Source organism: Periplaneta americana, chromosome 7, assembly GCF_040183065.1.
Source record: "Periplaneta americana isolate PAMFEO1 chromosome 7, P.americana_PAMFEO1_priV1, whole genome shotgun sequence".
Taxonomy (NCBI): Eukaryota; Metazoa; Arthropoda; class Insecta; order Blattodea; family Blattidae; genus Periplaneta; species Periplaneta americana.
Window position 1 is genome coordinate 57,851,791 of NC_091123.1, and position 18,494 is coordinate 57,870,284.

Sequence of the window (18,494 nt, forward strand, 5' to 3'; positions counted from 1 at the left end):
CTGAGACTTGCAGCAACAAGAAACTTTTACATTACGACTGATGATAACATTACCCTTGGAATTTGGCATGTATTGCCATCATCTTAATGAATGTGAAAGCCAGCGCGTTGCAACATTCACAATCGCCAAGAATCATTCGAACACAAAAATCATACTGTGATAAAATCGCTATTAGTCTGTCATAGCGATTTTTCCAGAGCTGTGACGGTAAAACGCTGTCACACCCCGCCTCTTCTTCCCTGACTAGAGAGCCAATCTGTAGCTCCGAAAATTGGATGTTTCTGCATCTATCATATGGTACAGCTCTAAAAAATATTCGCATCACGTTGAAAACCGTAAACGTCTCGAATTATACTGAATATTGCAATAATTTATAGACTGCCCCAGTTTGTAAATATATTGATACATTTGTGTTTAGAAAATATATGTCTCAACGATGTAGCACTGCTTCTTAGAACGAATAAAGGATATATGTAAATATGTGTAATAAAAATATTCATATACTGTTAAACAATAATATTTATTTTTATCTGATTTGTATAAGTACAGTATATTTAATAATGTTCCAGTATAAAATAACACAGTAAAAAATTTGTATTGTTCAATGTAGATGGAAAAGAAAATTAATGGGTTATAGTTCACTCACACACCTGTTCATTCGTTCTCTATTACTATGCACAAAATGTAGAATCGAGAGAGAGAGAGCATGTATGAGAGTGCTTTTAGGCGAGAGAGAGCATTTATGAGAGTGTTTTTGGCGAGAGGCAACCAAGCTAAGCTATCAAATATGGTGTAAGAATGTGTAACGTTTTCATTTAAATTCACCATTTTTTTCGGCATATTTTCGCGTGTTTATTTATACGATGGTAAAACAATAAGAAACTTGGAGTATAAAAGTACTCATTATAACAGACTATATTATTATGGATCATAAAATTGTCAAAATGTTTGGTTCTGTTTAGTTAATATATATAGGGTCCACATAATGGAATATGCTGGCCAGTGGCGGCTCGTGCCTAAAATGACAAGGGGTTCACTACTTTTATTATATTACATAGTTTTATTTTTTTTTCCATTTAATTTATTACATTCCATAGTTCTTACATTAGCAATGAAGCTTTACTATGTGGAACAAGTCAAAATTTTACAAGACTACAATTACAATTTCACAAATTTCTTACAATTTTTACAATTTTACAATTTTGCAATTTTCTACAATTTTCCAACAATTTAAACAATATCTCATTTCTGAAAAATTAAAAAAATACTACAGTCCTTTAAAGTAGATTATTATCTTAAAATGAGTCTGATGATGATGATTATGATGATGATGATGATCAATTATCTTTGAAAGAACATAGCGACTTTTCCTTACGTTATCATTCTGCCTTTCAATATTCTGCCTGAAAGCTGAGCTTAAACTTTTGCCCAATTCCTGTTCTTCCAAGGACAGATAAAACTAGTCAAGCATTCTTACGAGCAATAGATTCCTCATGCTTCTTAATTTTCTGTGTCAAATGACTTAAATCTGACACACCAGTACACGTCCAGCTCGTATCTTTACTTTTAGTAAATAGCAGACACGGGAAACAAAATAATTTACAGTATTTGTAGATTCACAACCGCAAATCCAGCTGTTTCGGTCGTATTTTTTTTTTACATTTAAACCCCTCCAAAATATCTTATCTCGGCTTGTTTGTGCTTGCTTTAAATCGAGTTAAGGTAATGGCCTTCCAAGCTTCTTTATTTTACATTTATCTTCCAAGATTAAAACTGAAAAATTTGTTTGTAAAAGATATTGAACACTATTCATTTTCTTTGGAAACGATCACTGGTCACACTCACTGATAAAATATACTCGTATTAAGACTAAAATACCAGGCACGACCATTCCGCCATAGCATGTCGGCTGTCTCACTATTACGTCACTGGACAGTTGAGCTCAGCATTTCCCCCTTATCTTTCTCCCCCGCCCTGAAGCTGACTCGGCGAGGTTCAGAGGAGAAATTGAATCTCGTAAGCATGTATTCGATCTCTGCAAGTCATAGGTTTTCATACGACAAAAATACATCAGAGTCGCAAGTAAACTTATTAGTAATTGATTAACTAGCGGACTTACTCGTGTTAATTATGTAAGTTTGTGCGGCTTACAGCTGTTTCGGTGCTTCATCACCATCCTCAGAGCCTACTAGATCTCGGTGTCATCTCGAACTTCTCTGCCTGTTATGTGGGTGCGTGTGATTGTTGGAAGGTGGAGTCAAATAGTGTGTGTATGTGTATGTGTGTGTGTGTGTGTGTGTGTGTGTGTGTGTGTGTGTGTGTGTGTGTGTGTGTGTGTGTGTGTGTGTGTGTGTGCTGAAATTGATCTGTGTGTTGAGAATTTGATCGGGGTGTGTTTTAGTTTCAAATTCTCAACACAAAGATCAATTTCAGCATACACACACACTATTTGACTCCACCTTTCAACAATCAAACGCACCCACATAACAGGCAGAGAAGTTAGAGATGACGCCGAGATCTAGTAGGCTCTGAGGATGGTGATGAAGCACCGAAACAGCTGTAAGCCGCACAAACTTACATAATTAACACGAGTAAGTACGCTAGTTAATCAATGACTTATATTCAAGTGTTAAAAGTAGTGTATGCAAGATTCAAAATGGATAAACTTATTAAAGATGAGCAAGAAACAAAGAATGATAGTGTAAATTATAAATAAATTTATTTAAACAATTAAATTGTTTTTCCTTGTATTTCCTGGGGGTTCTGTGAACCATTGAATGCTTAGGACGCACCGCCACTGATCCTGGCCAACATTAATGGAACTGCAGTGCCTCTCTGAAATCTGCGCCAAACTACATACGTCAAATGGAGGAAAACATTAACATTAATTGAGGTATATTTCAATTATTAAGTTACTCAATTTCGAAGATAGGCCTACACCTGAGAGGATATAAAGACAGGAGGGACCATAAGCTTGAAACGGTGAAACCAAAAGGTGTAACTAATATGGCCGTCGAATTACCCACAATTCATTTCTTATCTGCTGTGTTAATCAGTTATTTTGTTCGTATTATTTTGATTACGAATTTGTTTCATGTTGTGAATATTTCAAAAGTTTAGTAAAATTCAGCGGTTGTTATTTTTATATATAAGCTAATATTCTGTTCTGTTTGAGAATGTAGTGAACAGTAATAAAAGAAAGTAGAAATGAAGTGTTCCATGTCACAACCATAAAACGTTTAAAAATATATAGAGTGAAATGTAGATTGATATAATAATCTAATACTCCTGTTACCTCCACATCCAATCTAAACCATTTACATATGACTAAAACCGATAACAGCAATTGAATATTTGGCAGTGTTTCACTGAGGATTATGGGGGCGTAGAAGCTGAATGTGTAGTTTGAAGTCATATCCATCACACCAATTTCAAGTATTTTCTCTTGAATTGCTCCCTCCTGTCTTTCTATCCTCTCAAGCCTACACACAGTCATACATTCCTCTTACGAATTTGTCTAATAGCAAGTTTAAAAATGTATAGGTCTATGTTCGAAACTCCTAAACTAATAATGATAGAAAAGTGATTCATATAACATTGTCAACCTTGTGTAATAGCAATTCAAATGCATTAAAGGAATTGTACGATTTCCATGAATAAAAATAGTTTCTGCATAATTTAGAATTAATCTATACCCGTAGTCATTATTCTTTAAAATGTTTACTAGGTAAAATTTAATTGATATTGTGAGCCCCATTTTCTTATCGCAAGTAAATTTCTTCAAAAAAGTTTTATTGAATCACCCTATATACTTATAAAATTAAATGCAAACACGAATATAAATTATAACATGTTGAAATAAATTGTTGTAAAAACCATAAAAATGCAACTAGAATTTAATTTCAGGTACTTCATCATCAGCATAAAGCATGTAACCTTAGTAACACTGTTTATTTTGATTTTATCATATATCTAAACCAGATATGGGCGTCCGTGTGCATTTACATAGCATGCATTCAGTGATTTCACTTGTGTGCATTGTTCTAAGGGCTGTCTAACATTCAGATGCTCTTGAATTTGTCTCATTAAAGTCAGTGATCCACAAACATCGATTGCAGCACTTAAAAAGCGAACTCAAATACGTAATCAATCAATCTTGTGTATATAAACAGAGTCTTTGTGAGTCAGTTACAGTATGGTTACTATGAGTGATGTTAAATGACGCTCAGGGTGTAAAACGAATCCTCTGTGAAAAAGAGGTTATTTATCTTCGGAGGCAGAAAACGGGACACAGTGTTTAGTTTATGAAAACGTTATTACCACTGTAAGAACATTTATTATTTAGAATGTCATTATGAAACATATCATAACAGTTAGCATGGGGATGGGGTAGGTAGAATTGGATTGTGAAACATTCTTGAATGATCTTCTTAATGATAATCTTGCGTGATTTAAGGGGAGGTTGTAAGCCCTATCCTCGCCATGTTAAATTTAGCAACTTCAGGTACACTTATCTCAGAAACTATTCAATCTACATCTATGAAAATTTGCACACCTGTAGTTGTGATCTTCCTTAACCTACCGCCTTTTTCTTAATTTATTAGTTCAGCTAAAAACCAAAAAATGTTAATTTTGATCCAAATCAGCTTACAACCTCCCCTTAACTTCAATTTGTTTGCATCACCGAACAACTCACTCATCCTTAACCCATCCTCACATGTTATGCTACCAGCTGTGAACAGGTTCCTTGTGCATGAAATATGTACCGGTATCTACGTCATTTCAATCTTACACAGTGCATGCATATTATGTAGGAATTTCCCCATCACTGATCTAAATGAACATGCTGTATCAGTAACTAAGTTCATTAATTATTTCAATGTACCGAAGTACATATGATATTTCCATGCAGATATTCTGCGTCATCATACGATGAAAGAGTAATGGAACGGAGAAAAATTCTCTCCGGCGCCGGGACTTGAACCCGGGTTTTCAGCTCTACGTGCTGATGCTTTATCCACTAAGCCACACCGGATACAACCCCGGCGTCGAACAGAATTGTCTCTGATTGAGTTCCAACTCTTGGGTTCCCTCTAGTGGCCGCCCTCTGCACTACGTCATAGGTGTCTATGAACATAGGACCGAAGTCCACACATGTGCTGAGATGCACTCGTTATGAGTGACTAGTTGGCCGGGCTCCGACGGAATAAGCGCCGTCTTCGTGATTTACGCATATCATATATTATATCAATGTACAGAAGTACATATGATATTTCCATGCAGTATCCGGTGTGGCTTAGTGGATAAAGCATCAGCATGTAGAGCTGAAAACCCGGGTTCAAGTCCCGGCGCCAGAGAGAATTTTTCTCCGTTCCATTACTCTTTCATCGTATGATGACGCAGAACATCTGCATGAAAATATCATGTGTACTTCGGTACATTGAAATAATATATGATATGCGTAAATCACGAAGTGATTTAAGACGGCGCTTATTCCGTCGGATCCCGGCCAACTAGTCACTCATAACGAGTGCACCTCAGCACATGTGTGGACTTCGGTCCTATGTTCATAGACACCTATGACGTAGTGCAGAGGGCGGCCACTAGAGGGAACCCAAGAGTTGGAACTCAATCAGAGACAATTCTGTTCGACGCCAGGGTTGTATCCGGTGTGGCTTAGTGGATAAAGCATCAGCACGTAGAGCTGAAAACCCGGGTTCAAGTCCCGGCGCCAGAGAGAATTTTTCTCCGTTCCATTACTCTTTCATTGTAAGTTCATTAAGCATACGGTATATTTATTTATTATTTGGTTATTTAACGATGCTGTATCAACTACTAGGTTATTTAGCGTTGATAAGATTGGTGATAGTGAGATGGTATTTGGCGAGATGAGGCCGAGGATTCGCCATAGATTACTTGGCATTCAACTTACAGTTGGGGAAAACCTCGGAAAAAACCCAACTAGGTAATCAGCCCAAACGGGGATCGAACCCGCACCCGAACGCAACTTCAGACCAGCAGGCAAGTGCCTTAACCGACTGAGCTATGCCGATGGCAGCATAGGTGTATTATTCTGTCTATAATACTTGAAGTAAAAATAGGTTTAAGATTACTTTTAATCTTCAACTCTTTGTGAGAGTTTATAAATTTCTAATTTGTAAATAATTTTGTGTAAAAATTGTCTTATTGTTGTATAAAAATCGATTGTTTTTTAATTTTAACAAATCACAATTTTTATCCAACCTGACTGCAACTGTATTTTCTTCAAAAGTTTTATGCAATAAATGATCTTTAATGAAGAGTGAAAGTTTTGCAATCTGAATCCGATAAGTGATTTGTCATTTCCTTGTGGCAAACGCAGAGAACTGTCGTCCTTCTTGATCATGTTTTCATTCAAGCCATAGTAAGAAATGGATCATTCATACAGTGCAGTAAATGTCATTTGTGTAAAATGTATTTGTTCATTTCGAAATATATAACCGCAACTTCAGGACAATATAGAACATTATCTGCATAATGAAGTACCATATTACAATTGCCAGAAGATCATTTTCATATGTGGCATCCGACATATTAAAATCATCCAAGATTTTAGAGGAATTTCTGTAATGGCAGTAGGGTTGAGAACACTCTAATTTCGACCTATTGTTGCCGTATATCGCAACTATTCCTCCTTCGAAGCTATAGCGAAAGGAAGACACATGTGTCAGCCACTCTAAGTAACCTGGCACATCATTCAGTCTTACGTAAAATCCAGAAAACAGAAACAATGGCACAGCAACTGATATCACCATGAAGAGTCCCATCTGCAAAATATAAAACAATTACTAGAAAAACTGTCATGCCTTTTTTATTTTTTACTAGCTAAAAGCACCCAGCGTTGCCCAGGTTTTCCTTTTTGCTTCTGACTTAAGGAGATCTCGGCATCTCAACTATAGAAAACCAAAACGAATTACCTACTGTCTTTATTAAGCTTTCATCGTCCCTAAAGATGAATCTTTACATAGCGTCACTTACATGAATTAATGACTTAGCCGAAACGCCTGCCAAGATTAACACAATTTAAAACCCCTGAAGATCAGGCACCGAAAAGAAAAGATGTCATCGTGTGCCTTATTGTTTTTGTTTCTAATTAGCTTTGTCTTGTAATTTAGCTAAACAAAAACATCCCCTCGGTCCCTTTACATCTGTTTAGCATAGACTCAATGTTCTACATTGATCTAAAGCTGTGCTGACACAAATGTAATGTAATTTTCTGTCTATGTGTGCTTTCGCTTGACATTTAAAGACAGCTGACAATAAATAGGAAATTTTCTTGTTCCCAGTCTGAACCCCTTGGGATATCATGGAGAGTTAACATTTACTTCTTTATCGATCGTATCAAAGAATCAATATGTAAATAAAAAATATATATAATAGGACTGGAGAATTCTGTACCCCTTGTCTGCTTTACACCTGCTTATTTCATACCCGGTTTCTTAAACATGACGTGAAAAATGATGTCTTACAAATACTCGTACACAATACTGTATATTAATTATGTCATTTTTATTTCATGTACAGAATACAGTATAATCTCGCAATAAATCATTTTGAACTGTGATCCAACCATCAATTTCTAACTTGCTGCGGAATCAGAGAACAGTTTTTCATACACTGCCTAATCAGTCTGAGATAAGTTGAGTTTGCATAATTTTACCTATTAAAACAGTGTAAATCATTTAAACGAAAAGAAACTGAACATCGGGAATATCTTTGCTACACATAACGCAATAACATATACCCTTCCACTTCTTTCGGTCTTTCAGAGACTGTCTAAATTTAAATTATTGGAACTGGGTTTTAACAATGAATGATAACTTGAAAAATTCTTAAAATAGAACTGAGGCGTTTTTGCTGGCATATTTCTTTACTCTGTGGTTACTGGGACAGCTTATTTGTCGGTATATTTTTTAGACACCCTGTGAATTTTATATACTCATAAATGAATCTAAGTTCGTAAATAATAAAACATATAGCTACCTGGGCATCAAATGCAGCTCCAGCTACAAAACCCAATGCCTGACCACACAGTGAAAGTAGTATGTGTAAAGCCCAGAACTGTATTGCTCTGATGCCGAGTGGCTGATCTGTCAAGAAGTAACTCCCAATGAGAAATAATGTAGCACATAAAACCTGAAAAAAAAACATATGTATGTTATTTTATTATCTTAAAAACATAGAAATAATGTAATATAATAATAATAATAATAATAATAATAATAATAATAATAATAATAATAATAATTATTATTATTATTATTATTATTATTATTATTATTATTATTATTATTATTATTATTATTATTATTATTATTATTATTATTATTATTAGTATTACTTTGTAACAGTTAAAAGAGAATAAAAGCTTGATATTAACTTCTCAGTGTTCCTTTATAGTATCACATAGTACTAGTACATCTGCAACACATGCAAGAGTCTTGTTTCTCCTCGAAAACCAGCATTTTAAGGATTAATTAACCTAATTTAAACCATTTTATAAAGTGTGTATCTAATGCCTACCCACTTCATGTGTGATTCGGGTTCCATTTTATAAAGTACAAACATAAAAATTACGAAATTGTGAACATGAAATATGACAACTCTTCGTTAATTATAAGTAGAATCCTGCATTTGGAAAACCTAGAACCTCAAAAAAAAATCCGCAACAATGTAGTATGTAGTACGGAGTATAGCTCAGTAGCACCCAACTGTACTTACACAGTTCAGGTCTGTTGTTCAGTGAACATGCGACAACAAAGCAAAGCTAGCTGGGTGCTTGGAGATGAGTGCTCTAATAGAAGGATTTGGATTACTTTCATTTGATGAGTGAACAAAATTTAAACTCTTTTCCTTCAAGGAAAAATAAAGGTATAAGACCCTTATATTAGTTTCCGGTCCGTGAATCAATGAAACAGGATATAATAAAATTATAAAGGCATGAAAAGTGCGGGCAAGAAGAGCATGATTACAGAGTTATCATACTGACAGAGAAAGAAAAAATTCACTGAGATTTTCTTTTGTGCAAAATGTAGTCTATTAGCGATAAAATTGTAACATCTTCTCAAAACAGTACAGTAAAACTTATCTCACTTTGTAAACCAACAGTCAGTTATTATATATTGTTAAATTTTTCCTTTATTACGATTAAATTAGGTATATACTTAAACCTTACTTAATTACTAAACGAACTTAAAAATCTTGAATCACAATATAACAACATAATCTAAAATGCAGGTAACGACATGTTGCTTCCACTTTAATCATACCAAAGACTGAAAATGTAGTGTAAGTGAAAGCAAGTATATTCTTATATTATCATACTCAGTGCTGTAGTTAGGCTGGCATGGACCAGAATATAGTTCCGGTTAAAATCTTAGTTGAACTTTATCATTTCGGTTAAAATTAATACGAGGGGGATCCAGGAAATAACGACCGTTTGCGCATACCCGCCGCGCAGCTGACTCCCCTTCCTTATTTGAAGGTCAACTGGCTTCCTTAACATGTGTTCTCATAATGTTGTGAGTACTGGTTGCAACAAGTCGCCATTGTGCATTTTGTGTTACTTCAAAATGAACGATGTGATTGATAATCCCGCCGACTGTGAGGTGAGGAGTGTGATTCGATTTTTGAATGCCCGACATTTGAAACCTGCAGAAATTTACCGGCAATTGAAAGAAGTGTATGGTGATACTGTAATGAATGAAAGAAATGTGAGAAAATGGTGCGAAATGTTCAACAATGGGCGAACAAATGTCCACGATGAAACTCGACCCGGACGCCCATCACTCATCACAGAAGACCTGAAGACTAAAGTGAACGACAGAATCTTGCAAGACAGGCGCACATCACTCGACAAATTGCATATTGCCTTTCCTGACATTTCTCGTTCTTTCTTGGTGAAATTGTGTCGCAACATCTTGGCTACCACAAAATCTGTGCACAACACAAAACTCAGAGAATGGCCTCAGCATTGACATTCTTGATACGATATCACACAGACGGAGACGCCTTTCTTGATCAAATTGTGACTGGTGATGAAACCTGGGAGTCTCACAACACCCCAGAGACCAAGCGCCAATCACGTCAGTGGCATGATCCCTCATCACCCAAGAAACCGAGAAAATTCAAACAGACTCTCTCAACACAAAAAGTCGTGGCTACTGTCTTTTGGGATCGCAAAAGTGTTCTTTTGCTGGATTTCATGCCAAAAGGCACTACGATCAATGCAAATCGTTATTGTGAGACTTTACGAAAACTACGGCGAGCCATCCAAAACAAGAGGCGAGGAATGCTTTCGAGAGGTGTTGTGCTTCTTCACGACAACGCCCGCCCGCACACTGCTGCTTCAACTCGAGAATTGCTGGATCAATTCGGTTGGGAAATCTTTGATCATCCGCCCTATAGTCCAACCTTGCTCCTAGCGATTTTCATCTTTTCACTAAGCTGAAAGACTTTCTGGGTGGTACGCGTTTTGGAAGTGATGAAGAGTTGAAGAAGACAGTGAACACCTGGCTTAATGAACTGGCGGCAGAGGAGTATAACACGGGAATTCTAAAGCTAGTGAACAGATACGACAAATGTTTAAATGTAGGTGGTGATTATGTAGAGAAGTAAAGGAAGCTTCAGTTATGTAACAGACTTTGTTTTTTCAAATAACTTAAGTATTTTTTTTTAATTATTACAACAAAACGGTCGTTATTTCCTGGATCCCCCTTGCACAACTTCAGAAGACACGTATTTAGAAATTAGTCTCCGGGGGGAGGGGGTTCAGAATACACCTACCTAAAATAATATAGCCTATTATTTGCTAGTATGAATTTTTCCTTATCATCACTACTGGTATTTTTTTAATAGCCGTATTGACGGGTTTGCAAAAATATTTTAAAAAATATATTAAAATTGCAGTCCAACACCAGAGTCTGATTTACAATTTCAGAGGCCCGGAACATAATTTTCTTCATGAGGCCCCTTCTTTTCACATGTGACAACTATGACTATATTATTTCATTTAAACATAACTAAAGGCCCTGACAGAAAGAAGTCACACTACTACTACTACTTAGTCACAGCCACAACATTTTTTAAAACGTCCCTCCAATATTTACATTCTTTATCATAGTCTGAAACCATTGCACAGTCAATACGACTGTTTTCTTCTGATCTAGCAACGGCAGAGAAAACAGACTGTGTATGAGAAAAAGAAACATGCATTTTTTAGTCTGATAATAGCATGATTCCAATTTGAAAAGTCATTTTTACTGAAGACTACACCATTATTGCTGAAGAGTTTACAAATGTAACATTATATATTCAAGACTGCCAATTTAGGCGAATAAATGAGCCAGTCTTGAGGTTACTTCACATTATTTCTTAACACTAAGATATAATAATGATTCTATCACCTACCTCCTTTCACAATGTACCGTATTTATTTCCCCGAGGTTTTTATGAATTCTCGATTTTGAGGAAAAGGATTAAGAATAAAGTGGTTCCATAACCTATCAGTGATTAAATATGACCATATGTAAAAGCTGATTGTATTAGTTGTAATACTATCCCTTGTTTCTTTAGTGCAATTCAGAAATATGAGAGCAATTTTCATTTTTCCAAAATTCAGAGTTAGGCTTACTTTGACTTTCCACAGTTTAGTAGCTGTGGTGGATAGTTCTCCTTGTATGCCAAAATCTTCTTCAAAGTTTATGTTAAAATATTCTTAACTTTTGTAACTGGAAATATCTGTGGGTAAAGGAGAGTTAGTGCTAGTAACATCTGAAAGCATCTGGCTGTGAAACCAGGTGACCCGGGTTTGATTCCCGGTCGGGACAAGTTACCTGGTTGAGGTTTTTTCCGGGGTTTTCCCTAAACCCCATATGAGCATATGCTGGGTAACTATCGGTGCTGGACCCCGGACTCATTTCACTGGCATTATCATCTTCATATCATTCAGACGCTAAATAACCTAAGATGTTGATAAAGCATTGTAAAATGACCTACTAAAATAATAATAAAAAAAAAATCTGAAAAACATACTTGCTGAGTGATCAACGTTTTTCCTGTTGTATTTCAGTAGCTTTCCATTTTCTTTTATTGGCTCCCAACTCAAATTTGCTTGGAAATTCAATTTTTATAATCCTGTCGTTCTAATTTCTGGCAGCCAATCACGTTGCAGGTCAGCTACATTTAAACGTGTGAGTCTTGTGATTCGCTGATGAAGACATTATGCATTTCCTAAGGCTCGATAAATGAGGCCTTGCAAACCCAAAAGAGCTAAGTGACAAAATTGTGTTTTTTGGGAAATAAGTAAAAACTGATTCATGCTTCAGGGTTTTAATATAACATGTAGCAAAAAATTATTAACATACTTTGAATCATGCTTTATTGACTATATGTGTTTTTTTGGATTATAATTACTCATACACTTCACAAAAAATATTTGAAATTGAGATATTTGGAAAGAAGCTAAGTGCAACCTGATATTTATATTGAACAGAGCTAAGTACCGTGCAATCTTTCGAAACCATGCAGATTAAAGTTTGGCTGGTATTAGAAAAAAGTGAAAAAATAAAGAAAAATTAATGTTATCAGTGCTACAGGATTGTTTCCGATCTCTGATAACGAATTTGAATGATATAATGTGCGTCAGGAGTCACATGACAGCTGAACTGTGGCGCGAGGTGACAGACCAGTAGTGAGTGATTTCATAATTAGAGTGCACGGTGTATCACAGTAGCAATGCCCAAGAAAATCGAGCCTTTTTGAGAGGGGTACATAACAACCCATTCCAGTTACTTGAAAATAAAAGAAGCCTGCAATAAACGAGGTTTCGTTATTTCCAAGAAAGACATCTTCTGTGTACTTAATAAGTTTGGTAAAGCTGTAATGGAATAATTTGTATCATCTTGTGGGGTGCAGCGACTTGTGACGGGGGGGGGGTGGATTTTGTTGCTTTTTCCACTCTGGAATTAATCCCTCCGAGCTTTGCCAGTCTTATTAGGTACACACAAGATGCCTTTCTTGGAAATAACGAAACCACGTTTTTTGCAGGCTCCTATGATTTTCACGTATCTATATTTGGCATCGGAACCAGTAGATATAATAATATATTTGGAATATAAAATAAAGACATATCAAATATATATAATATGAAATTATGTTGCCTGATCTTGCCTGTTTACTCGAAAGTGGGTTTTCTAGAATATGTTTACCACTTCCAGTTACATTTGAGTTCCCACTCACACGTGTTTTGTGCATTAACTTCTTAAGGGAAACTTTTATTTGTGTTTCATCATTAAATGCAGCAAGTTCCTCGATCATTATTAGCAAAAAGTACGCCAAAAATACAACAAAACAGTCACTAGTCCGCCTTCCACTGAATAGAATCACCTGCACATAGCTCCTTTAGAATTGCAAAGGGGTCTTGACATAAATCCTGTGTCATTTTTTGGTCACTGTTCGGACTACTAGAAACTGGTTAAGAACATATCTCTTTTAGCTGTGCATTGGCGCTGGTTCATAGATTACTTAGGTGTACAAAACTCAGTTTTGAACATTTTGTCACTTAGCTCCTTTGGGTTTGCAAGGCCTCAAATACTTAATATAATCGCCCGCCATTTTGATTCTTTCGTTGGCGTTCGCAGAAAGCACACGAGAACGTTATTTGTCAATTATTTGCTGAATTACAGTGCGTTTGATTTATTATAATAGGAGCTATGACATGATAATGTTTAACGGTGCAGCAAATAGATTCCTTGTCTGGTAGCCGACAACGAAAGAACAAAAATGGCGAACGATACTACCTACCTAGAAGGAGGAGTCACACCGAGAATAACAGTGTCACAACTATAGTTATGGACATTCCCATAAATATACTTTAACACTGCCACTACACACCGATAATAGTTCTATGTCAACAAAAAATTGATAACCTGCATGTCAAGGAACACCAGCACTACGTACTTGGCTTAACATGTCTCTGTATATTCAAGTAGCCATCAAATAATTTTTCTATAGAATAAGCTTACATCATTATATGATCACAGTTTTAGTTTTCAGTTTTGAAAGTGCTCAATATGTGAACTATCACATACATACCTGCAAAGGTGTATCAGCAACAATTTTGGAGAAATAGTACGATTTCAAAGAATACCAGTTATTATGATGTTCATGCAGGAAAACTGAAGCTTCCATTGGGACTGAAATACAAAATACAGATATTTTCAACGTAAAATTCTCAATATTCTCAGTCAGTTTAAGAGAAGTGTATTATTATAATAAGTTATTGAAAGAATTTTAGTTTTGTCCTTTAAATGTACAGAAATTCGATCTGAATAAATGTAACTTTGAAAATTTTATTTCCAGAACGAAAAGTTAAATTTGTTCGGATCAAAAGGAAGCAAAAACGAGCAAAATTGTATTAAACTTTTTTGTTTGAAATACCTCAAAGAATAACCCCCTGAAATTAATAACATTACTTACGGTCCACTCTGTATATGTGTGCAAGTTTTTGACCATTACTTAAGTCTTATTACATTTTCAAAATTACATGTTAATTGATAATAGAGTGATTTTTATGTTTCTGTGACATGCCTCTCAAAATATGGGATGGTAACTTCAAATGGGGAATAGTTCGTTGGTATGAAGTAAAGATGAAACTAATTTCCGTAACTGTGAAGCAGGGGCGATTTCTCAGGGCATGCTATGCTTGCTGCGCAAGCCCAATATTTTCGTTGAATATGTATTTCTCAAAATGGGATTACGTATATTAAAATTTATTTTGATTTTTGGAATATTGTACAGGCGTAATACCATCCGCAGGTTGCAACCGCAAGTATCGCAACGCTTGCTCGTTTCTTGGAGCTACAGGAAAGACGTAGAAATAGCGAGAATATGATGTGCGAGCAAGTGCCTTCATCCTTAGTCCGTCCTAGGCGCACATGCTTCTGTTATGTGTTATTTGAAGCTCTGATCCGAGAGCTACACCAGCGACTATTTAACATTACACAGAGCAGTATTGACAGCGGGAATGTGCTGTGATTTGCGAGTGCAATGTAATTGTATGAACGGATGCTTGTGTTAGCTGCTGCATGTATTATTAATTCTTAAACACTAATTTGAAGTATTGCAAGGAGTTAGGAATTGTGTGTTATTGAAATCCTATTATTAAATCCATTTTCCTGAAGGACTATTCAAGAGAAGGCAGACATAGAGAATATGTGCGCTCGTTCAGTGCAGCTCAATACAACAATATGCATTCGTTGGCAGGGTCGAAAAAACTAAATTGTTTTGTTGGTCATGTTTGTTATATTATATCGAACTTCTACATCTGATAAGCGAGTATGATCCATGACTCATAATGATTTCATAATTATAAAATAAATTATTTATGTGGGTCTGATTATTTTTATTAATTATGAATTATTATATCCTCCCATCTTCCCCTATGAATAAAAGAGCAAGTCTAACTTTCGTGACTAGCATTCGCCCCTGCTGTGAAGGTACAACAAGAATACGAGAATAATAAAATAACTGGGGTAAGAAGAGGATATGTCGAGCATAGCAAACCAATAATCTTTCAAAAAGCTAAGAAGCCTCAGATAAGAAGTGGAGATGAATTTGCATAAAAGACACTAAAGATACGAGCATGATGGTGATGATGATGGTGATGGTGATGATGATGATGATGATGATGATGATAATGATGATGATGATGATGATGATGATATGGTCTGGAAAAATTAAAATGACATTTCTATATATAAACTTTTGATATACTCACATACAAGCACGGTGAGTACTGGGCTAAGTAAAAACAGAAATACTCCATTAAAGAAAATGCATCCAACGTTACTGTGTATTTTTGATGCTTCATTGCCACTGTTGTATCCGAGTGCTCCAAATAGTAGACCTACAGCAATGTAACTTGAAATCCGAACGTAAGTTAAATACTGAAACAAAGAAGGCTAAAATTATACTCTGTTATTTAAAATAAACATACAATTTATTTCCAACGATATTAATGGGCAGGGTCCCATTAAAAAAAAAAAAAAGTAAGTTACCTGGTTAGGGTTTTTCCGAGGTTTTCCCCTCAAAGTGAAGCAGAATTGCTGGGTAACTTTCGGTGTTGGACCTCGAACTCATTTCGCCATCACTAATTCACATACCATCATCATCATCATCATCATCATCATCATCATCATCATCATCATCATCATCATCATCATCATCATCATCATCATCATCATCATCCATACCATAGCCCGGGTTAAATTCACTATGTGGCGTGCTGTACTTGTATTGTATCGTATTGTATTGTATTTATTAACATTCCATGGTACTCATACATTGCTTCACACCTAGAATATGGAACAAGTCAAAAAAACTTAATACTACTATAGTTTTATTTTATATAGTCACAGTCTAAGTTTGTTTGTGCATGTGTGAGTGTACTGTTAGTGGTTGGTAAATCCGACCCTAGAACTTGGAGAAGTTAGGGGTGAAACTTGCTCCCCACCCACCACACTCTTCAGTAGCGGGAGTTTGTCAGTCAGTTTATGGTTGTCAGGTGGTCAGTTTCTCAGTCTTGCCTTCCTGCCTGCCTGTGTGTTGTACGTGTTGAAAACATTTGGTCTGGTGATCTTTCGCTTTCACGTTCTGCAATATATTACTAGCTCTTTAGTTTTTGTTATAACAATTTAGTTTAGTTAGTGTGTTCTTCTTTATAATTGTTTCAAGTTTTTATTTATAATAAATGTCGTATTGGACTTACTCATTCGGTGTTAACATCCGACTGCCTCTGCCTAGTTTGAAAGCGGGAACCTGATTTCAATGCCAAGCCTGATTTGGTAATTACTGATGATGACGCGTAATGAACTTCTTCGTTACTTTAGCCCTTTGTCCATTTCTTAATGATTCGAGGGAATCTCGCTATCCTTCGGCAGGTTTTCGTACACAACTTCTTTCTTTGTCTTGTTTTATTTCCGCCTTAACCGACTCAACAAGCCAACGAGATGAAGGGGATGACATATCTCAGGACCAACAATAGTATCTTTCACAATACAGGACCATCGTGGAGACGTTACAGGACAAGTGCAAGACCTACCGAGTCCTGTGGCATAGAGATAAATTTCACCCTACATCAGGAATGGAACCACGGACTGCCTAGCTGGGAAGCACACGCTGTCGTAACTACGGATCGTACACTTCTTTCTTGTGAACATTTATTGCTAGCTATTTTCACAACGCGACTTCTTAAAAGTATTATTTTATTCTAATTTTACAGCAAAGTGCTGGCTGGCACTTTCTCTTAATTTGCAGTTAGCTTATCGAAACAATTTTGAAATTACTGATGAGTGTGATTAACTCGCAATTTATTATAGAAGTATGTTAATTCATTTACAGCTGTTGAAAAGATTGCGACTGGATTGGCAAAATGTTTTCCCGTTAATAACTAAACTACATCATAGCGAACTAGTATTTACTATTTAGCTGTAGTTATAGTCATTTTCAAAATACCCTCAGATCGCTTTAATGTGTACTTGCTATTTGATATATTACATTTAGGACACTGCAGTCCAAGTTTCCAATAATGTTTTAATTACCATCCGTCACAAATGTTTGATGAAATAGTTAATTTCGGCGAACTAATGTACGTAGTAATTTACCAAGGGTCTTAGAAATCTTTCAAACTTATTTCCCTTCTGATCTTGTTGTCAGAAATATGCAATGTGAATTCGTCCGTTCTTGCAATATGTCATTTCGGTTAATGTTTGAAGTTCGGCATTTATCGTGTGATTTAACTAAGTGTATCCAACCGTTCGTATAGGGCTGTATTTTTAAACAGCGCCCTTTTTTGTAACAGAAAATAACCAAGTAATATGTAATAGTAAATAAAATATTTGAACAGGTTAATGTGTTCAGTTAATGGAATGACTGTTACCAAATACAGCTAAAACAGTTTTTAAGGCTAATATAATTTAAGCAACACCATTATGATTCACCGGTGAGTAAAATGTTTTCTTTATCAATAGTAGCAGTAGCAGGGCAGTCCCTTCTCTACCCCCTATCTCTGTTTGTCACGTGTTTGTTGACAGCGTGCGTACTGTTAGAAGTGGAGTGGGTGAAATTCGTTACAGGGCCGGATTTACCAGTCACCAACAATATGTGTGCGTGTGTATATTATCGAACTTGACAATGTCATATCCAGGCCTTGTACACCGGTTTCTGACAAATAAATATTATTATTATTATTATTATTATTATTATTATTATTATTATTATTATTATTATTATTATTATTATTATAGAAGAAATATATACAGACGAGATTTACAATATAGTTTACTAGTACAACACATAGTTTTAATATCAATTTAATGAAGCATTATTGAATGTCATGAATTCACCTATAGAATAGAAGGCGTGAGAAATTAGGTACTTCTTTAATTTGGCCCTAA

The 18,494-nt window shown here is 35.7% G+C and overlaps 1 protein-coding gene across 2 annotated transcripts in view; it reads right to left on the reverse strand.

Moving 5' to 3' along the window:
• Positions 1–5,792: 5,792 nt before the first annotated feature.
• Positions 5,793–18,494, reverse strand: part of LOC138703126 (ATP-binding cassette sub-family G member 1-like) — a 77,969-nt gene continuing 65,267 nt past the window's right edge. For both annotated transcript variants that reach the window (XM_069830734.1, XM_069830735.1), the window contains 4 exons: positions 15,818–15,986; positions 14,134–14,234; positions 8,023–8,175; positions 5,793–6,806 (listed from right to left, as the gene is read on the reverse strand). In XM_069830734.1, coding sequence (XP_069686835.1) covers positions 6,462–6,806; positions 8,023–8,175; positions 14,134–14,234; positions 15,818–15,986 — 768 coding nt within the window. In that variant the 3' untranslated portion in view covers positions 5,793–6,461. The remainder of the gene's footprint in view (positions 6,807–8,022; positions 8,176–14,133; positions 14,235–15,817; positions 15,987–18,494) is intronic.